General features: G+C 39.1%; 2 protein-coding genes across 2 annotated transcripts in view; one reads left to right on the forward strand and one right to left on the reverse strand.

Moving 5' to 3' along the window:
• The window catches only part of psd2 (pleckstrin and Sec7 domain containing 2), a 73,999-nt gene extending 59,740 nt beyond the window's left edge, over window positions 1–14,259 (forward strand). The window contains exons 10-15 of the mRNA XM_057849955.1: window positions 84–274; window positions 427–497; window positions 5,623–5,780; window positions 5,855–5,999; window positions 8,259–8,402; window positions 11,189–14,259. Of these exons, the coding sequence (XP_057705938.1) occupies window positions 84–274; window positions 427–497; window positions 5,623–5,780; window positions 5,855–5,999; window positions 8,259–8,402; window positions 11,189–11,398 (919 nt within the window). The 3' untranslated portion in view covers window positions 11,399–14,259. The remainder of the gene's footprint in view (window positions 1–83; window positions 275–426; window positions 498–5,622; window positions 5,781–5,854; window positions 6,000–8,258; window positions 8,403–11,188) is intronic.
• LOC130923864 (transcriptional activator protein Pur-alpha-like) lies at window positions 7,870–21,988 on the reverse strand. Its single transcript, XM_057849957.1, has one exon. The coding sequence runs from the start codon at window positions 21,914–21,916 to the stop codon at window positions 21,071–21,073; it is 846 nt and encodes a 281-aa protein (XP_057705940.1). The 5' UTR covers window positions 21,917–21,988; the 3' UTR covers window positions 7,870–21,070.
• Window positions 21,989–22,903: the final 915 nt, after the last annotated feature.

Consider the following 22,903-nt stretch of genomic DNA (forward strand, 5'->3'; position numbering starts at 1 on the left):
CTTTTCAGTTCTGCTTAAAAAGAAAATACATCTCCTTACTATGCGAATCTCCTGTTCATCTTTTTTTTCTTTGCTGGGTGCAGTGAAGAAGAAGAGCTACGGAAGAGCTTGTCGGAGCTTGTGGAGGAGCAGTGTGAGGGCGGGAGTAAACGTGTTGCCAGGGTAACGGACAGCAATAACCCTTTCATCGCCATCCCCATCCTCCTCAATGCTGTAACCTACAAACATGGAGTGCTGACTCGCAAAAGCCATGCTGACATGGATGGTAAACGGAGTGAGTACACAAACTTGAACTTAGTGATATGTTAACTGGGAAGTCAGTTTTTTTTTTTTTTTTATTCATATCATTTTTATTTCAAAATATTATTGTTTTTTGAATCATTGCGACAATGTGTTCTCAATTTCTCTCCGATTCCTACTTTCCAGCCCCTCGGGGTCGCCGTGGTTGGAAGAAGTTCTACGCGGTTCTGAAGGGAATGATATTATATCTACAAAAGGTGCTGCACCCCTTCCTTCTTGCTTTGTTGCCATAGAAACACACACACTACAAGACGTCACTGATGTGGTGAATGCAGAAAAAGTGGTTCTACTCCACTGTGCTTTTGCGTGCTTGAGAGGAAGGCAGTGAGGCAAATAAGGCCTGTTAACCGTAGTGTGTTTGTCCCCCTCTGCTGGTTTTCCGCGTGCTTGCAAGTTTTATCATTGTCTCAAAAACCTTCATCTCAGGTTAATGCAGACTCCCAAGGTCCAAAAATGTCAAGATTGCCAAGTTGTAGGCCAATTTGTAATGTTATTATTTAAAAGGGTGGGAGGAACCAGTTTGACCAGTAACTATTAAACTAAATGTGGGTGAATGGTTATAAGCGGATTTTAAGGTGGCCGAAAAGTGTCATTTAATGAAATTGGCTTTCCTATAGACCCTACTCACGTGACGTCACAACTCCGCCCTCCTGACTGATGCCGGCCAATTGTCCGTCAACACATCGTGTTTACCTGTTACGGCTACGTACATTCCTCCTATTTGCGGCGTGTTTTTCTGCTCGTTAACATTAATAATCAAAATGGTGAAGGCATGTGTGGCGGTCGGTTGCAATAACAGAGAAGATAGACGGAGAGACTTGAAGTTCTGCCGGATTCCGAGAAACCCGGAGAGGAGAGCGAGATGGGCTGCTGCAATTCGACGAGAAAACTGGGCTCCAAACGATTACCACAGATTATGTAGTAGTCATTTTATATCTGGTAAGATGCATTTAATATATATTTAGAGGGTTTTGGGCTGACAACCACAATTAAGATCATTGCTAGGCTAATCGCCGACAACATATACGTATGTATGTAGTGAGAGTGCTATCGCTAAACCATATAAACATTAAAAGCCATAGCTCCATTGACAAATGACATGAAATACATTAGACTTGACAGTGGATGTTAGCAAGAACAAAAGATTTTGAATTGAAAATTTCGTAACTCACCTTTCCAAGCACAAGATAGATTCCTGCCGAATTTTCGTGGACAAGGACCTGTTTCACCCAACCAGCAACGAAGTATTTATAAGCCTCCAAGCTCTTAAAGTTTTTCAAACTTTCGTGAGAATAGGCTGATTTTGTGTGGACAAGATAGTTGTAAATATCAGGGTAGCTAGCAGATGTCAGGCAAAGACGGCGAAGACAGCGGGTCGAAAAACATCGATTTAGGCATCAAATATGGATCTGGCGAATGGATAAACTGAAGCTTTTCCACATAACGCCTTTTATGCAACGCATCCAGTGAGTTTACGGCATCCGAAAGCACCGGGTCTTCCATGAAATGCATTATAAATTGCACGATCAATTGAGACCATTGATAATACAGACACAAAATGACGGACAATGGGGCGGAACAATACAGCGATCACGTGATTTTGTGACGTCGGTGGGTAGAGTCTATACATATAAAAGTTGTAAAGCAATAAAACTGCAACAAAAATGAATGAAATGAACAAAAAAAATACATTTTTATAATGGCTCAAAATTATTTTTCGAACAGATCATGTGACTTTAGATGGCCATTTGCTTTGCATATAATTAAAAAGAAAATAGGGGAGGGCAATTTTATTTTTCAAATGATTTTTTTCTTTGATTGAAAATATATATATATTTTTGATTGAAGCAACTCTTTTGGGATTGAAGGATTTTGAAACAAATGTCCTACCCATAATATGGCCCAAACACAAAAAGGATTACTTCAGTCAAAGAAAACTTTTTCAATGAAAAATTAAGTGTTCAAATGCAAATTTTTCAATCTCAAATATTTTTTTCGCATTCAAAAACGTTTTCTATGATTGAATTTGTTCTTTTTTTGATTGAAGTGATACAGTGCCTTGCAAAAGTATTCGGCCCCCTTGAACCTTGCAACCTTTCGCCACATTTCAGGCTTCAAACATAAAGATATAAAATTTTAATTTTTTGTCAAGAATCAACAACAAGTGGGACACAATCGTGAAGTGGAACAAAATTTATTGGATAATTTAAACTTTTTTAACAAATAAAAAACTGAAAAGTGGGGCGTGCAATGTTATTCGGCCCCCTTGCGTTAATACTTTGTAGTGCCACCTTTTGCTCCAATTACAGCTGCAAGTCGCTTGGGGTATGTTTCTATCAGTTTTGCACATCGAGAGACTGATATTCTTGCCCATTCTTCCTTGCAGAACAGCTCGAGCTCAGTGAGGTTGGATGGAGAGTGTTTGTGAACAGCAGTCTTCAGCTCTTTCCACAGATTCTCGATTGGATTCAGGTCTGGACTTTGACTTGGCCATTCTAACACCTGGATACGTTTATTTTTTAACCATTCCACTGTAGATTTGGCTTTATGTTTTGGATCATTGTCCTGTTGGAAGATAAATCTCCGTCCCAGTCTAGGTCTTGTGCAGATACCAACAGGTTTTCTTCCAGAATGTTCCTGTATTTGGCTGCATCCATCTTCCCGTCAATTTTAACCATCTTCCCTGTCCCTGCTGAAGAAAAGCAGGCCCAAACCATGATGCTGCCACCACCATGTTTGACAGTGGGGATGGTGTGTTCAGGGTGTGTTGCTTTTACGCCAAACATATCGTTTTGCATTGTGGCCAAAAAGTTCAATTTTGGTTTCATCTGATCAGAGCACCTTCTTCCACATATTTGGTGTGTCTCCCAGGTGGCTTGTGGCAAACTTTAAACAAGACTTTTTATGGATATCTTTGAGAAATGGCTTTCTTCTTGCCACTCTTCTATAAAGGCCAGATTTGTGCAGTGTACGACTGATTGTTGTCCTATGGACAGACTCTCCCACCTCAGCTGTAGATCTCTACAGTTCATCCAGAGTGATCATGGGCCTCTTGGCTGCATCTCTGATCAGTTTTCTCCTTGTTTGAGAAGAAAGTTTGGAAGGACGGCCGAGTCTCGGTAGATTTGCAGTGGTCTGATGCTCCTTCCATTTCAATATGATGGCTTGCACAGTGCTCCTTGAGATGTTTAAAGCTTGGGAAATCTTTTTGTATCCAAATCCGGCTTTAAACCTCTCCACAACAGTATCTCGGACCTGCCTGGTGTGTTCCTTGGTTTTCATAATGCTCTCTGCACTTTAAACAGAACCCTGAGACTATCACAGAGCAGGTGCATTTATACGGAGACTTGATTACACACAGTTGGATTCTATTTATCATCATCGGTCATTTAGGACAACATTGGATCATTCAGAGATCCTCACTGAACTTCTGGAGTGAGTTTGCTGCACTGAAAGTAAAGGGGCCGAATAATATTGCACGCCCCACTTTTCAGTTTTTTATTTGTTAAAAAAGTTTCAATTATCCAATAAATGTTGTTCCACTTCACGACTGTGTCCCACTTGTTGTTGATTCTTGACAAAAAATTAAATTTCATATCTTTATGTTTGAAGCCTGAAATGTGGCGAAAGGTTGCAAGATTCAAGGGGGCCGAATACTTTTGCAAGGCACTGTATTTCTTTTTGAAAATATGTATGTATTTGAAGCAACTTATTTTTTGATTGAATAATAAAGACGAAAACATCCTAGCCAAAATGTGGCCCAAACACAAATCAACATTACTTTAATCAAAAAAGTTGCTTCAATTAAAAAAATAAATAAATAAAATAAAATAAATAAATAAATAATTCAAACAAAGAAAAATAGCTTTCACATGCATTTTTTTCCGTTTCAAATTTATTTGTGCACTTATACTTTTTTTTTTTTTAATTAGGCGACTTTTTAAAAATTGAAAATATATATTTTGATTGAAGCAACCTTTTCCTCCATACCTCCTTATGGCTCCGCCCAGGGGATACAATTTTTGACTGGGGTAACTACATTGGAACGACACCGGCTGGCGTACCATATTCAATGAATGACGATCTTGGTGCAAAATATAGCTGTCCTAAGCAGCCTGATTTAGAATTCCCCTCAAGAATGATGGGAAACAAAAAAACACTCATTGTCAACTTATTATTATAAATATTCTTGTAAGTTAATTTTATGGCTGACACTGCGTTTCGAGGTCGTCAACATGTGGTGCCCCCCCTGTCCCAAAAGTCAAACTCCGCCTATGTGAATGGTTGTTTGTCTGTACATTATATACATATGACTATGCAGACTTTTTACCTGCAAAGAGATGGATATTTTGTCAGATTTTCAACAGTACAGTGGTACCTCTACATACGATCGCTTCGACACACGAACTTTTCGACATCCGACGTAAAATTTGACTCGCCATTTGTTTCTACATCCGACGACATGCTCGAAATACGACGACAATGGCAGCACCGCAGATGAATGCACGGCGGATTTTCTTGTGTGACAAATCAACACTGGTTTCAGAAAAGGTTGGTACAGGTGGTGAAACAAGGAAAAAGTTGACGCTTACCTTCTAAATGAAGATGCAAATGACAGAAAAATATGAGCGTAGGGTGGGCATCCGTGAAATGGCTCAACAATACATCTCCACGGTCCTCCTCTGACCATCGTTCGCCAGTCTTTATAAGTTAAGCTGACAATTCTTATTGTGGTAACATCTCCAGAGAAATCGCCAGCTTCGCCACGTTTTCATCATTTCTTTCACAACTTATTCAACACAAAACGCCTGCTGTCTGCCGCAATTGACGATGTTCTCAAGAAAGCATTGAAAGCGAAAGTAAACTTTCACCCGCTCCCCTCCCTCTTTGTCACGTCAGCGCCGCGGTGCCTTCAGGTACAGAAAAAAACGTCCGCCTTATTAGAACCCGTTTCGTTACACTATTACAGGAATTATTATTATTATTATATTATTAATCCGATTTTTATTTATTATTTATTTGTTTTGCTATATGTAATTGCCATTTGTAATAGTACCAGCAATATTTTTTAAGGATTTAGTGCAGGTTTTTGGGCTGTGGAACGAATTAATGGAATTATAATGTATTCCTATGGGAAAATCCTGCTCGACATACGACCATTTCGACTTACAAACAAGCTCCTGGAACGGATTAACTTCGTATGTAGAGGTACCACTGTATTCAGTTAAGACTGCGAGTGATAGTTTCAATCCTTCTTGACTTTTATTCTATGTCAAACTGAGTTTCTTCATATGAATATGGCCTATAATTTGTCTCATTTAGGATGAGTATAAGCCAGATGCTGATATTTCAGAGGTGGATCTTAAAAATGCTGTGCGAATCCATCACGCTTTAGCCACTCGGGCTACCGATTACAGCAAGAAAGCCAACGTACTCAAGCTCAAAACCTCCGATTGGAGAGTTTTTCTACTGCAAGCTCCGTGAGTAAACTGAAGAGGCTTCTTATTCTTTCCCTTATCCCAAATCAGCTTATCACTGTGCTTTTTCTCTTTAGGAGTGAAGAGGAGATGATGTCGTGGATCTTTCGAATAAATCTGGTGGCAGCACTGTTCTCCGCTCCAGCTTTTCCTGCCGCCATTGGTTCCATGAAAAAATTTTGCCGACCCATCCTTCCGTCATCATCAACGAGACTCAAGCAGGTACATATACACCCACACACACATATATAAATATATGTATATATCGCCTACGCTAAATGGGAACCCGTTCTAACAAAATCTGATGCTTTTTTTTTTTTTTTTTTTTTCTTGCAGTGTCAAAATTACATAATCTAGATGCAATGTGTATGTTTTACCTTTTTAGAAAAATATTTTTTAAAATGATTTATGAGTATACTCTTAACTCAGAGACTTTCTCTCCAGTGGTTAAATCCATAGGTGGAGTTTGACTTTGGGGGGGGGGCACAACATGATGATGATCCCGAAACGCAGTGTCAGCAATAAGATTAACTTACAAGAATATTTATAATAATAAGTCGAAAATGAGTGTTTTTTTTTTGTTTCCCATCATTCTTGAGGGGAATTCTAAATCAGGCTGCTTAGGACAGCTATACTTTTCGCCAAGACCTTCATGCATTGAATATGGTACGCCTGCTGTTGTCATGCCAATTTAGTTATCCCGTCAAAAATGTTATCCCCTAGGCAGAGTCATTGCGCTGCACAGATTTGCTTGATTTCCGTGTTTTGGTGATGTAGTTATCTACGAGGTTTTCCGTCTATCAAAAAAAAAAAACACACTTTTTTTTCCTGTCGTATAACGTAACATAAGTACTGAACGTAACAAAAGGCAATGTTTTACTGTTTTACTCGTAGGATGACCTATAACTGTTATTACTGTAATTCAAGTCCGGTATGGAGTTTCTCCAGTTTAATAAACGTTGATGTACAAAATATATAACTGTGGTTCTTTTCTGCCATCAATTAATTGTTTCGCTCGATATAACTCATAAATAATGTGTGTGTGTATGAGGTCTCGCGGCCAGGGGATACAATTTTTGACAGGGGTAACTGCATTGGCAAGACACCGGTGGTGGCTCTGTTGTACAATTAGCATCTAGTGGGACAAATTGAAACTCCGCTCACGATTTTGGCGGTGCTTTCTGGCGTTGCATGGTCGCATTTTTAATCTTTGGTTCTTGCTCAGTAGTTGTCGCTTTTGAAACCTTAGGTTTGAAAAAATGACGTATATCCATCTTGCCTCTTCGGTCCTCGGGTGGTTTTAGGTAAGCAAAGCAAATAACCGTCTAAGGTGCTAGTCACATGATCTGTTTTGCATGATCTGTCAAAATAATTTTGACCCATTATAAAAATATATACATATATTTGTTTATTTCATTCAGTTTTGTTTTTTGTTTTATTGCTTTAAAACGTTTATCGACAATATTTTACCAGAATACAGTGATACCTCAGCTCACGAACATAATTGGTTTCCAGAAAGTGTGTGTAAGGCGAAAAGTTCGTCTTCCGAACATTTATTTCCCATAAGAAACCGTTAAAATGAGAATAATCGGTTCCCAGGTCCCCATAAAACATAATTTTCTACTAAATAAGCCTTAAAACTACACAAAAATATACCTTATTTATGTATAATAAATGTGCTATTGTATTGTAATTAAAGAAATAAACTGTACTGTATAATAAAATCGTTTTATTTACCTTTGTGATGGTAGTTGGTGGCTTGATGGAATGGAGTGGGAGGAGGAGGGAGGGAGGGAGTTACTGTTTGGAAGGAGAGTCACCTTCCATAAGGACTGTAGGTAACTCTTTTTCGGTCCCATAATAGCAAAAGTACACTCAATATGGTCCAAAATGTCTATCAAACATAAACCATGTCCGCACTCAACGAAAGGGAGGGGACGAACTGGGACGCCGTGAGCGTGCGTCAGCTTCTCGTGGCGCTGTTCGACCGCGTGGTTTGGTTCGTCCGCCGAAAACTAGTTCGTCAGCAGAGACTATATGCTCGCGAATTTAATGTTCTTGAGGCGAAAAGTTCGTGAGCTTAAGCGTTCGTCAGCGGAGGTTTTACTGTACTCTTAATTTGAAAAACATATATAGGAAAGTGCAATGACATGCAATGACACTTTTCGGCCACCGGGGGAAGGCCTGGCCCCCCTTAAACGCCGCGTATGTTTTTAACCTAAACTGTGTTTGAGTGAGCCTTTGTAAGCTTGTCTATCAAAAAAATTATGAAAAATGATCAAATCCCCCAAGACTGTCTGTTTGATATATTTTATATAAATTTCCCAGAACTGCATAAGCTGATTCAAAATTATTGCAAATTAGAAACCACCATACCTGCCCCTAATTACGTTCCTACTTTTACATGTTCTATTTATGTGTAAAACCTTATTGGTTGATTCTTGGGTCTTCTGTTGTTTTCCTGGCATGCAATTGGTGCAGGATGAGCAGCTGCTGAGTCACGAGAGCAAGCTGAAGCAGATGAGCCTGGAGCTGGAAGAGCACCGGAAAAACCCGCCCTCGTCTGACCCCAAAAGCCGCGAGTGGGAGGAGTATCGGCTCAAAGAGCACTACCTCATATATGAGGTATATTCTTTTGCAGAATTGTTCTTTTCATCTCAAACTCTTGTGTTTGTTGTTTACTTTGTAATGTGCTATTGATTTATTGCATATCACAACTGATATCTATAAGAACTCGTGCAATGTACCGCTTGCTAATACAAAAGCTGTATCTAAAAAGAAAAAAATGTATTATAAAAATAACAATAATGCTCAGTTTTGACTGTCACTTTCACAAATGTATATTACAAATATGACATACAGGTAGTCCCCGGGTTACGAACGAATCCCGTTACCACGCTGGCGACGTAACCCCAATTTCCGCTCTATAATTATACGTCATTGTACTTTTCTCGCCAAAACGTTGGAGCTAATTCCTAGCTAGACAGCGAGCTAAGCTCCGAAATGACGATGTCAGACGTCTGTGTGGTTTGCTGACTTTATTCAGCTGCTCATGACATCAACACTTGCAGAATAAAACTACAATAAAAATGAAATTAAGGCAGTTTCATCTTTGATAACAATTCAAATTTGCGTTTATAACTAGCTACTGATACAGCAATAGCAATCCACACAAATGATTAGCATCTGTCATTTAGCATCCACACATCATCAAAAACAATCACACCAACTCATCCCAAGTATTCAACCACTATTGAAAACGCACAATAAACAGTACAAAAGGCTACCTGTATATAGTATATTATTTTAGGTGTAGAATTGGCCAAGCTACACTTCATTGCAATTAGGGTTCAACCTAGAATAAATATAATGCTCTCTGATCGCGTTCATCAAACTCAGCAAATGCCTGGACTGATTTTTTTGAGAGAAATTCGTGGTAAAGTACTATAATTGCTCTGAATCGATTATGCAGTGTTTTATGATTTATTTTTTTTAAAGCATAGAAATTCAAAATTTGGGTTGTGAGGGATGCTGAAACTGACAAGAAAGGCATTAAAATTGGAGGAAGACACATCAAACTTGAGATACGCTGACGACACTGCACTATTTGCAACAAACCATCAAGATGCGACAGACATTGACTCTCTAAACAAAAAAGGACAAGACAAACACCTGCAGCTAAAGAAAACAAAACACATTCACATTGGACAACAGATCCAACATCTGACGGTCAACGGAGAACAACTAGAGACAGTCGTAGACTTTAAATACTTGGGTTCAATTAAAAGCAACACAGCAGACTGCACTAAAGACATCACTAGACGAATTGGAATAGCAAAAAGAAAAATGATAGAGCTAAACAACATTTGGAAAGACAGAACATTAAACAATGCCCTGAAACTCAAGATACTGAGGAGCCTCATTTTTACAGTGATAACATACGGAGCAGAAGGATGGACCATCAAACAGAACGAGGAAAAGAAAATACATGCAGCAGAAATGTGGTTTTACCCAAGACTACCGAGAGTAAGCTGGAAAGAAAGAAGAACAAATTTAAGCATTCTCAAAGAACTAAACATCAAGCGACAGCTTCTACCAGCAGTAATTGAAAAGAAAATGTCTTATTTTGGACATATAAGTAGGAACAGAAAGTGCAGCATGACGAGAGACATTATTCAAGAAAAGGTAGAGATTTGACGTAAAAGGGGAAGACAAGAGCGGCATACATGGACAGCATCAAGAAATGGAGTAACAGCACAATACAGGAAGCTTTTAGAAAGACAGAGGACAGACAAACCTGGAGACAGTAAACAAAGGAGGCAGCACGGTCGGCTAGCGACAATGTCGACGCTGGATAGAGAGAGCGAGAGACCTTGGGTTGTGACTGATTTAAAAGTTTTTTAAGATACAAAGTTGTTTCTTAGCTGTTTTTTTTTTTTTTTTTTTTAAAGAAATGAGTCCTACATACAGGAGCAATGAACTCAGCTCCATTCACTGCAACCAACAGATAAAAAAAAAAAATCTTAAAAAAAGAGGCTTCAAGCTGTTTCTTGATACTTTTAATAATGTTTACTGTCAAACTAAAACAAAAAAAAAGGAGAATTAGAAATTGAATATTTAAATGAGACAACTTTGCCTGAAGAAAGTAATTAAGGTGCAATGTTAAACTTTACGACATATTTAGAGGTGCCTTTGCAACATTTAAAATAATATATATTTTTCATCCTATTCAATAAATAAATAAATAAATAAACGGCAAATATTACAGCAGCTAATTGTGTGTTGTCTCCATGTATTATCAGACCAGTATTGTTGTTGTGATTTTCGAGCTCTTAGTATTATGCTGCTCCCTAGTGGATAAGGAACACAACTGAAGTAGCAGCATGTGATGCTTAAATGGTATTTCTATCTTTTTCAATTGGAAAAGATATTTTAAGATATAAGCCGGTCCCCATATAAACCAAACCTGTAAATCAAGTAATATTGCAGTGTGAATGTGTTTTTTTTCCCTATGATTAAATATTACTCATACTCCTGCACCTCAAACAAAATAGCCGAGCTTTGCCTCAAAAACAGAAAAATATGTCGTAGATACGAACACAAAAAAGTTTGTAATTACCTGTAGGTGCCACAAGAGGGTAGCGATTACATGATCCACTTCCTTTCACTCCCTTGGCACCAGATGCCACAAAATGGTGCCAAAGCAATAATTTCATATTAGACATGGCTTTGGCCTCAGCACAAAAACAGTGAATAGGTGATTTTTCAGGGGGAAAAATGTAAATGCCAAATCGTGACTATGTAGGATGTGTGCAATGCATATGTATCAATGTGGTGTTAACAGTTACATTTTAGGTCCGTCTGCTTATTTTCCTGTTTCTCCTTCTGTCCCAACTCACTCTCCTGACCAGAAAACCCGCTATGAGACATACATCAGCCTCCTTGGGGCCAAAATCCGCACTGAGACAGATGATCTGGAGAAGATCGAGGCCAGCGTTTTGGCTGGACTGATGATGGAGGGCGTCCTTGCTGGCCATCTCCGCAAGACACAGTCCTCGCCGTCCATCAGCCAGGCTCACAGTGGCTTGAACGGGAGGGGCGCCGTGGAACAGACGAGCTGAGGAGAAAAAGGGACCGAAGGGACCACTGCCCTAAAAACGACCTCCCTCAAAGCCAAAACCAGCGTCATGTAACGTGTTATTAGGTTCCCCTTTGTCGTTTTACCGAAATCAAAATCCTTCCTCGAAATGATCAACCTTGGTGATAAAACCTCCTTGAGCAATAGAAGACCCCGCCCCGCCTCGACACTCTGACTGACCCCTGCCTCAACCTCAGTACTGTTGCACATTGAAAATGATCGGAACTGTGATCACTATTTATTACATCATCAGTATTATTATTATTTTTTTAAATCACGCGTGATGCAGTTCTCTTTAGTTAAAATATGGGTTTATGTTTGAGTAAAGAGAACGAGGCCAGAGTCTCTGCAGGCAGCGGCTGAGGTAGAGTAAATGGTACTACTGTAGCATTTTGCCCTTTGCATTTCCCACTCCCCTTTGGACCTACTTTTTGGGTGGGGTGTGATTTGGAAAGGCAACGCCACGAATCTGTTACAGAAACTCCCTAAAACTCAGAAGGATCCACCCATGCCGAACATATTTATTTATTTATTTATTTCTTAATAATAATAATTAAAAAAATCTTTATTGTGATCTCAGTCTGTTTACCACCGTTTCCTTGCACACGTTTAGAGAGGGCCACCTTCGTGGAACTGTTAGCCTGAGGAGCTCTGGAGTTGAGTGCCTTACTCACGGCACTTTGACTAGCTAGTGAGCACACGGTCAAAAAGAGGAACTTGAATCAAATTAAAAAGAACTTGAAACCGAGCCAGATCTCGCTCGAGCGCTGAAATTTTTCTTAGGCGCTGTTATCCCTGAATAATGACACATGTTTAAATATTCTTTCTGTTTCTAGCAACTCATAGAGGGACTCAGCATGTGACTTAACTAAAGCACTGTGCCGTGTTGTTATAACAACCGACCTGCTCTTTTTGAAAGACTGCACTGACAACAGTTGGTGGAAAATGTCGAAAGATGGATGACTGAACCCGGAAATATCAGTGGAAACACATCTCAGTACAATTAGGTCCAGCAGTATTTGGACTTTGGTGGCTTTTTTAAGATGGACGACAAAAACGGATTTGTAATGATTGTGTTTGAATTGTAGAAATGTAGCTTTAATTTAAAAGGTTTCACAAAAACGTCATTTACCATTCAGTAATTTTGGCCATTTTATTTATATTACTGTATGTCCATTTTAAGTGGCTTTCAAGACACGGGTCCCTAACTAATTTTATCCAGGGGCATCTGTAATGACATCTGGGCTAGTGTGGGCTATATAAATCCACATTATGTTGGTCCTGGGGCTGTAAATTTGAGACCCCTGTTTTATTGAGTTTTCTCATGGAACAAATTTAACCATACAACTAGCTTGCTGCTTGATTATTGGTTTTGAGATTCTTATTTAACAACATGAGAGAGTCTTGTCTAATCTACCATTGGTTTGTATTGTAAAAGTATTTTCTATCCAGGAAGGCATTTGACTGAAGATTTTTATGATGATGATTTCTCCACTGTATTCTTGACTTCTGTTCTTGTGAAGTTTTTTTCTCCTTTACCTCCTATTAGTTAAAGCTGGAAATTTACACTTCAGTCACATCATAATATTTGAATAAAATCATCGTCATTGTTGAAATACTGAAGATGTTCATGAAGAATTTAATCTTGCAGGGTCATGAAGTATTTTGTTGTGCTTTCAAACAATCCAGAAGTCGCTGAATCCCAATAAGGCTTTCTCATCTCTGAAAAACTTCAGCACAAATGCAGCTACAATTCTTATGAGATGCAGCTCTTTAGTAAAAGTACAAATCTTTCATTGTTGTGTTCTTCATAATATTGTCTTTTGCCCATTTGGAGCTTAGCAGCCATTTGGTACACAAACACCGATAAAAAATGTGGCTGGAAAACAAGTCCACCAGCAAAATATCCTTTCATTCTATTATGAAAGATTTGTTTTCCAAGAAGCGGATGGTTAGGTTTTCTCAGTAAGACCTAGGAGACAAAGCAGACATCTAGTGCAAATTTAACAAAATACCGCATTAATGCTTCCTCTCTCGGAACTTGCATATTGCAAGAACATTGGCGTGACGAGCCAGTGGTGATGGTACTGATGTTTGTGAGCACCTTATTGATCCTGCCAAAATGCACAGACACACATTCTAAGTAATTTGTTTATGACACAACTGTAGATTTTAGAACTCCTCACTCAGCCTCTGTGAGGCACTTGTTGACTTTTTACCAGAGCTTTCCATAGAATCGCAGAGCTGACACGTCTCTGCTTTGGGGTTCAGCTCTCCTATTATTTAATGGACAGGTTTAAAAATCATTTGGGGACTACACTGGAAACTCAGAATTCGGGCTAGATAATGCTAACAGTAGAAAGCTTAGTAATATCAGGATAAATAATTTTTTTTTTTTTGTTAAATACAGACATGTCCCCGTTTAGTCACTTTGGCTGTTGTGCTAACAGATGTTCCTCATGTCCTAGGGTAGGCCTGTGCTGTAAAATAGGACTGTGACAAAAATATTTGTTGATTGTTATGTTGCGTATAAAAAAAACACAACTTTGGCACTTTGATGTCAGCATAGACCTGTCATTTTGCTTTGTTGTATATTTGAATTTTTAAAATTTTTTTAATTTCTTCCACACGGATGTTCATACAGCATAAGAAACATATGTACTGAATATTTAGTCTGTGCTTCATAAAGTAAGGTTTTATAGAGAAGACTGTAGTTGTGATTTATGAATACTGGCACCAAAATGATGTGCAGCAGCTTGGGTGCCACTGACATCACTTATGTACTGTATATATTTCTTTGTACTCTATATTAAAGGCATTTTAGAAGAATACAATTATTTGTTGAGTGTTGTTATTGACTTCTAGACACCAAATTACAAACAGGAATTATTTTTTTCCTTACCTGTTTCCGTTAGTTCTTGCCAATGTTGTCAGCTTGAAATAATCAAGCCAGCAATTTTGCTGGTCCACCCACGTTTCGTAATTCATGTAATTTCCCCTCTAAAAATGTCCGATATTGTCACTTCAAGTAAATCAATCTTTGGTTGAGCTAACTTTGCACATCAACAGTGGGGTTCACACAGAAAGTCTATTTAGCTCAACAATCATAGGATGGAAATATGCAGACGTCACCCAGAAGCTGACATTTGTTTAACAGAGAAAGCTACATTCACACGACTGGAAGCTGAGAAGTCAACACAAAGACGCACTATGAAATGAAGATAACAGACGGTGGAAAGATACCAATCTAATTTTCAGGTAAGTTGTAAATGTCGGTCATTGCTTATTCTGATAGTGTTTAAACCAGCAGAGAGAAGGCTCTGACTTTGCTGACTTTATATGTGAATCTAAACTTATTTACACTTCAAAAGATGCTCACTTACAGTAGCTTTGCATGCTACTTCTAAAACTTTAAAAAGCAAAAAACAGTTTAAATTCACTGTAAAACCTGATGACTGAGAAAGCTAACGATTCTTTTGAATACAACTCAAACAACTTCAATAAATGGTAATTTTCGCACTATAAGGCACACCTGACTATAAGCCACCACCACCCAAATTTGGCACGAAATAGGCATTTGTTCATAGATAAGTTGCACTGGACTATAAGCCGCAGATGTCCTCACTGTATTATGGGATATTTACACCAAAAGATATTAACCGGTAACTCTTTATTTGACAGCGGCATCATACCACTGTCATAAGAACCACCGTGTAACTTTGAACCAATTGGCTGCAAAGCTTCATTGCTTCTAGAAGCTTCATTTGGCCATCACTGGTCCCTTGGTGGTGACAGTCAACCTCTGCTGCCACCTGCTGTCAAAACTGCTGTTGTCCAACATGCCTCCTAGCATGCATTGCCGCGTTAAAGATGTAAATAACAATTAAAATTCATGTTCTGTGCTTATTACCGTATTGGCCTGAATACAAGACGGCCCTGATTATAAGACGAATACCTCTTTTTCAAGGCTCAAGTTTGATAAAAGACTTTTTGAACACCAAATTAATTTTTATATAGAAAATAATTACAGTACATCTGAAACAAATGATTATAACAATATATTTGAGAGAAAAAGCATGTTATTTTGCCTCATTCAAATCTTTATATCTAAACATTTAAAAATGTAAACTAAAGTGCAATCAGATTCGTAAATGAATGGCTTCTGGTTTTTGAAATGTAAATAAGCCAATCTATTGTGATAAGACAACAAAATTGCAATAACTGCATTAACCATCAAAGTGAAGTCTAACTGTAACTGTAGTCTTGAAATAAATCTGAATGAGGAAAAACAATGCAATAAAATAATGCAAACTGTTTAAACTTGAGAGTAGCTGAGATCTGTCATGACAGAATATCACTTCAACGATATCTGTCGCCATCTAGCGTCGTGAATGGGTATAATGTCTAGACCGCGAATATAAGACGACCCTCTTTTTCATACTTATTTCAATGCAAAAAAACACTGTCTTATATTCAGGCCAATACGGTATTTCTTCAGTTATTGTTCCAGTTATTTCATTAAATTGCTAGTTATGATATTTGGTAACACTTTGTTTGACATTGGCGCAATAAGACTGTCATTAGACAATCATAATTATGGCATAACACTGACATGATATTTGATAAATGCTTATAACAGATGTAATTTAGTGTTATCCGGCAAATAATCTCACTTTTGAATGGATGTAAAAGATCCAAGATGGACATAAATGGAGTTAGGGACATAATTTGCCGGATGACACTTAATGACATCTGTCATACTGCCCATGATAGTGTCATGTCATAGTTATGACGGTCTTATGACGACGCTGTCAAATGAAGTGGTACCTATTAACCCAAATAATTCAACAAATAAACTGCACTGGACTATAAACTGCAGGATTCAAAATGAAGGAAAAAAGTGGCGGCTTATAGTCAGAAAATACGATATATATTTATTTAAATATAAAATATTTGATAACAATTAACCCAGATATTTTTTGTTGATGTTACACAAGTGAAATGGATTTAATTTAATAATCATTACTTAATAGATTACAAGCAGTAATATGTTGAATTTGACTAGTTAACATTATTCTACACAACCTCCAGGTTGTGCGATAACAACACTACTTAAAATGCTCCCTCAAAAAAAAAAAAAAAAAAAAAAAAAAAAAAATTATACTAGTGCAACTGAGTTAATTATTTTTTGGGTCAGGTTAAGTTTTGCAAATGAGTAACTATAAATGATGCTTATTCATGTAGTTGTATTATGATGATTTTGATTTCACAGTGTTGCTTTTGTTAATACAGAAAAGTGTTTATTGTATTTTAAAACTTTCAAAAGAAGCTAAGTGGCTGTGAAAATGGGTTCTCATTAAATTGAACAAATTGAGCCACTCAGCGATAACTGCAGGAAATAGGCTTGGACCTAGGTTAGGATTAGACTTTCTTTTGAACACTGTGCATGTCTTTTCATAGTTGATACACATTTGCATTACTTAAACTAAAACTGTACTTCAAGAGTCAATATGTGAACATAAAGTTTTTTTTTTTTTTCTACATTGGCTGAGCAAAACAAAATTTACCATGCAGAATGAGCCGCAAAATGGTAATAAATACTACAGTGAGAAATGACATATTATTAGATAAGATATCCATCTAAATATCAAAAAGGACAGAGGGCATATGTAAAAGAAAAAAGTGTAACTATTGCATAGATCCAAAGTTTCCAGCTCTTGAGTGTTCAGGCCAGTTAAAATGATGCAATTAAAATGTAATGACTATATTGTTGATAATAAGCAGATACTATTGGTTGTCTATATGCTACTTATATATACTACATATACACAATATAAAATACATATATGTATGCGTAAGTATAAATAGAGTTATGCCTATCAAACAAAATTGCAACCATTAACATCCATAAATGTAGTGTTGATACAGGAATGCAGTGATAGTGACACATGGAATGAGCTTTTATTGCATGATTAATAGTTTTTCAGACAACAAGACTCCCCCAAACATTAAAAATAAACAGCACTGTACAAAACAGCACACCTTTTCTTTTGTTTTCCTTTTTTCTTGTGTTTTTTTTTTTTTTTTTTTTTTTTTGCAATCAACATAAATTTAATAAGGTGGTGAATGGAGTGTAAGGACACGAGTTGCGATGATGCTGAGATGTACAGGATGAGCTTGATGTCAAAGTCAAAGTATAAGCACCATCGTCATGTAGTCAGGAAAGGCCATATTTTGACAGGAAATACTCTAGAAAGGGCAAGGAGAGCTTTAACATACAAGAGGTTGTTATCACAGTTTTCAGACATTTGAACCAACTTAAAAAAGAACAATATTGGTGTATAGCACTACTTTATCATGCAATTTACTTCAGTAAACTTTCTGACACACAGACAAAATATACTTCAATAAGTAGAACTTAATACATCTCTGTCCAGCAATAGTCACAAAGCCAGTAATTTATATCCTTTGAATTAGATCCCTATCAAAAATAATATGCAGATTTGTATTTCTCGTAATATATCTAAAGTGCAAGTAGGTATCCGTTTTTATTCAATGCTTTCTGTAAGTATAAATATACAAAGCAAAAGAAAAACGCAACGTTTTCCTGTTTACATTGTTATATTTTTCGAAAGGAGGCGCACCATATATAACAAACTATATATATAAAGTATATATATATATATATATATATATATATACTGCATATATATATACTGTATATACTGTATTTATATATATATATATACAGTATATATACTGTATATGCACATATATGCACGCACGCACACACACACACACACACACACACGCACACACACACAGAGCACAGATAAAATATTTTCATAAGGTACAACACATCTCTTATGGGATGGTAAAGGGCTTCAGTCCAAACAGTGACATGGGATATTTCCATTGTGCATTGACACCCCCTTACCCCACCCCAGCCCCGCAAAATCTGGGATCCACTTCCCTTCAGAACATCTATACACAATTGTAGCCTATACAGTCTGTCAATCATGGACCTGACAGTTGGTCTGAGTGCAAACAGAAGACAAGCTGAATGAGCTACTTAGTGGGTGGTTAGTGTTGAGCCGTGAGACCAAAGACTACTATTGGTTGTCTGGTTAATGAGGAACTCTGCATGGCCATTGAGGGACAGTCAAATCTCGATCATAACGCTCAGTTTTTTGATCAGTTTGGTATAAGAAAGTGTATCAACATTTGATGTCGGCTTGTGTGGTGGTCTTAGTAAAGTCATTGTTTATTTAAGGGTCCTTAACTCACTCACGGCCATTGACAGCAAGAGTCATCGGAATATATTTTAACTGGAATCAGTGGGATTTAATGATCATGTTTAAGTGGAATTGACGTTGCTTCCAATGGCAGTCAATGATTTATTTTGTGAAATAATGTTGAAGCCGTTAGAACAGTAGGAAGGTTATTGAGGTGTCTCCTTATTTTCAGTATTTTCAGTAATGGCGGATGCGACAAACAATTGAACAGTCAGTCGTGATCTACGGCTAGATTGTCTATCATTAACAAAACATAACATGTGAATTTTAGAAAAAAAAAAAACTTTGCAGATGACTTTTAGCTTGTGAAATCAATGGACGAATTAAATGTGCATGTCCAGTGAGTAGTGTCAGGTGGGAAAGGGGTCGTGCTAAGTCCCTAAGCACACTCCTGGATTCAAATGAGAGGAGGCCTTGTTGAAAATACTGCAGAGGCCTCCCAAACACTCCAAAAGCAACATGAGGCCTCAGCAGGGGGGAGGCTGTGTGCATGTGTGTGTAAGACCCCAAAGCGAGTATCCACGTTGTATGTGCATGGAGCAGAATAAAGGAGGGGAGAGTTGGGAGTTTATAGTGGGTAAACAAACCCCACACAGTTTTACAGAACTTCTAGCTGAAAAATAAAACATCACGTTGTTAAGTAAGCACATTGCCATGCTTTCAAATAATCATATACCGAGTTATTGTTTTCATCTTGTGATAGTCCATACATGTGACACCTACGCCATGATCGGCATGCATGTAATATTGCACACTAATAAGAAATGTCCCTCTTTTGTAAGTAGCTCCGCCTCAGTCTGGGAGGGGGAAACCTGACACGATTTTTGACATGACAAAGCGATGAGAATGCAAAGGAAAAGGAACAGAGGAACAATAACATACTGTACATTTATGTATATTATTATGTAAAGTGAGCAGAGGAGGAATGGAGGAGCTATAGCACCTTAATAAGATTTATACTGCCTCAGCCCTGCACTGATAAAAGGGCACAAGGACGCCTTGCCGAGTTCTTTAACAGCTTGTCTCCACTCCACGCTGGTCGAGTCTATGCGGATTTTTTGTGTCTGTCACCGCCGTGGTTTTTACATCCAGTTGTACGTAGAACCACCGACAATATATCAAGAACATCTTGGCCACCGTGAAGCATTCCAAGGAGTGAGAAACCACACTGTCATTTTGGCAAGGATGGCACTCACGACCTCGCAAGACTCTCGGCAGAACAACGCCTTACCTCTTTGTTACCGCCCTTACAGCAACCCTGGTCGGTAAGGAGGCTATTTTGCCTACGTAACAGCACACTTAAATTAAAGTGGACAAAGGTCACGGACCATCCACGTGAGGACACGTAAACGAGCGGAGTGTATAAGGCACGGGTTCTAATGACGTCAGAGAGGATGCCTGCACTGCGCAGGCGTGTCTTTTCCCCCCTTAATTATAACCTTTGCACATCCCCAAGATGGACCCCCTCCCCTCGCGGGAAGATAAAAGCAACAACAACAAAAAATCTCCCACAAAAACGTGGGTATTTTAAGGATTTTTTTTTTCTTTTTACAGCTGATTCACAAAATCATAATTTGTACATCTAAGTTAGCACTTTTTTCCCCCACTGAAATCTCTTAAGAGATGGTGCAAGAGGGTCGGACCCTAATGATAGCACGGAGATAGACTTATCTCATTTGTTTGAAGTGCATGGAGTTTTTATTTTCTCAGCATAATCGTAATACTTTTAATTAGACTGCATTTTCGGGTCAAATTAAAATAGCTAGCTACTTTACCAACCCTCTTTTCAGAACACGAGCCTACAAGCATGCAGACAGGTTTTTGCCATTCTGCAGGTCCATAACCTGTAGAGCGCTTCTATATTTAGTCTGCGTACCTTTATATTAAATGATACAATATAGGGATATAGTCAATAAATGTTCTCTTTGTGCTGATGTTGAAACGCATTCGATGAGAAGGCTGTTTTTCTTACATAATAGAGCTGTTTTGTCATTTCTGGTGAAATCTTTAGTACAGTTTGACTTTTTTAAATAGCTTTTGAGGTGTGCAAAATTTTTAGACAGATATAAACACTGTTTGTCATCACTGAACTCAAGTAAGAAACAGTTGAAATGTTACAGTTAAAGTCCTTAATAGCAGCGCTTACTGTGACATGGTGATAAAGTGGGTGACATCCAGTCAAATGAGAGAGGAGACAGCCAAGGTGCTGCCTTTTCTGTGGTGCTTGTGTGCGTGTGTGGAGGGGAGAGTAGGGTAGGGGTCATTCCCTTGGAGATCTTCTCTCTTTACAGTCGCTTGACACTGTGAAGTCTCATTTCATTGCTGAGTTCTCAGTTTGGTTCGGTGTCTGAGTCAGTCAGTCAGTCGTCGTCGCCGTCATCTGCGCCGTGCGGGCCCTCAGGTAGCAGTTCCGAAGCCCGTTTCTCTCGACTCCTCTCCTGGATCTTCCTCATGTCGTCCGCGTATTTACAGAAGGTGTTGCCGAATTTGGCCCACACTTTGCACGGAACCGTGATGGAGTTCCGGTACGTGGGCTTGACCTCGCTCACCCGCATAAACACGCCGTACTTGTTGGAGCCCACGTCGAAGAAGAAGCGCTTGTTGTCCACCGTGAGCGAGGTGCCTTCCGGGAGCTCGGCCGGCTCCTCGTCCACGCCGTAGTCGTCGATGAGTTTGGCCAAAGCGTCGCGGAACTCGATGAGACCCTGCGCCGGCAGAGCGATAGTCTGGCCTTGCGAGCTTCCAAGTCCGGGCCCCCGATTAACGGTCTGCCGGATCCTCAGGAACCGCCCCCTCTGGTTCTCCTTCAGATCCATGTAATATTTCCGATTCTCTCGCACCAAGAACTCGCTCTTGAGCGCCCGCCGCGGCTCATCCTGCACCAAGTCGGGGTTGCTCGGGCCCAGCTGGGCGTAATGTTCGATAAAGTCGCCGAGATAATCGCGGAATTCCACGGCCACGGACATGGAGAGCGTCAGGCGGCTCTTGTTCCCCCCCGCGCCGACCTCGGCTATCTTTAGGAAGCGTCCTTTAACATTCTGCTTGACGTCAAGGTAGAATCGCTTGTTCTGGATGTCGACCCGCTTGGAGGCGAGCTCCTCGGTGTCGTGCTGCAGCCGGGACATGGCTCCCATCGCACCGGGCGGCAGCGAGCCAGGGCCTGCGGTAGGCCCTCCGTGGTCACTGCCGCTGTCTCTGTCCGCCATGATGCTGCCTTCCCTGCTTTACCTTCCTTCCACCGTATCCCTCTGCCTGCCTGCTGCAACCTCGACTGCCTGTCAAAGCGGCTCCGGCGCTATCGCGAGAAGTGCGCGACGGAGGAAGGGAGGGAGGGAGGTGGGGGGAAAAAAAGGAAAAGTATGATTACTGTAGTTCAATGCGATCGGGCCACATTCAAGACACTCACAATGATTTTGCAACATTGCTATCCATCACAAAACATAAAGTGTACTTTCAACACCAAATTGTGGTACTCCTTTTCACTCTTGAGTGCTGTTTTTTTCCACTCATGGTGATATTTATGACACATGTAAGTGCATTTTAATACTAAATGCTGTTGTTTCTACAAATAGGAATGATAATTTTAAATATTTAATGGGATGTTGCTAATATTTTGGATGAGTGGGGGACCCTAGCGTAGAGTGGGCAAAACTGGTTATTGACACCTATTGCTGCGCTCATGAGAGGTTACATGGATTCTACATCCCGTAAGTAAGCGTAGAAGTCAAGCTCACTTTTACAATATTTATTCAATCGAACACACCTCAGCTATTTACAGACAACACTACTTTCAGTCGTGGTGTCACTCCACCCACAAGTCTTTCCGCCTGCTTTGTTTTCTGACACTTGCACTTCAGCTGGGTGTGGCTGACAAACTCTGCTATAGGAGTACATTTAACTCTGCCAGGGGTGTCAGTATTCAACTCACTTAATTGACACCGCGCCGAGAGCGATCTTAACTCTGCTAGTATTAAAACAACACCCAAATCAACACCGATCAACTCAAAATAATTTACACCAAAAAAAAAAAAAAAAAAAAATCAACTCTACGGATTTTGCTGTGTGGAAACGCAGGGCTGCAAATCAAGCAGTTCTTTTGTGGAGAAACTCAACCTTTATTTAATTATTAAAAAAAAGAAAACATATACGGCCAAGTTGCCTTGGCAACTTTGACTGACGGGCAGGCAGACAGA

Source organism: Corythoichthys intestinalis, chromosome 11, assembly GCF_030265065.1.
Source record: "Corythoichthys intestinalis isolate RoL2023-P3 chromosome 11, ASM3026506v1, whole genome shotgun sequence".
Taxonomy (NCBI): Eukaryota; Metazoa; Chordata; class Actinopteri; order Syngnathiformes; family Syngnathidae; genus Corythoichthys; species Corythoichthys intestinalis.

Excerpts from the sequence above, each read along its gene's own strand:
- LOC130923864 (XM_057849957.1), bottom strand. The coding sequence starts at position 21,916 with ATGGCGGACAGAGACAGCGGCAGTGACCACGGAGGGCCTACCGCAGGC.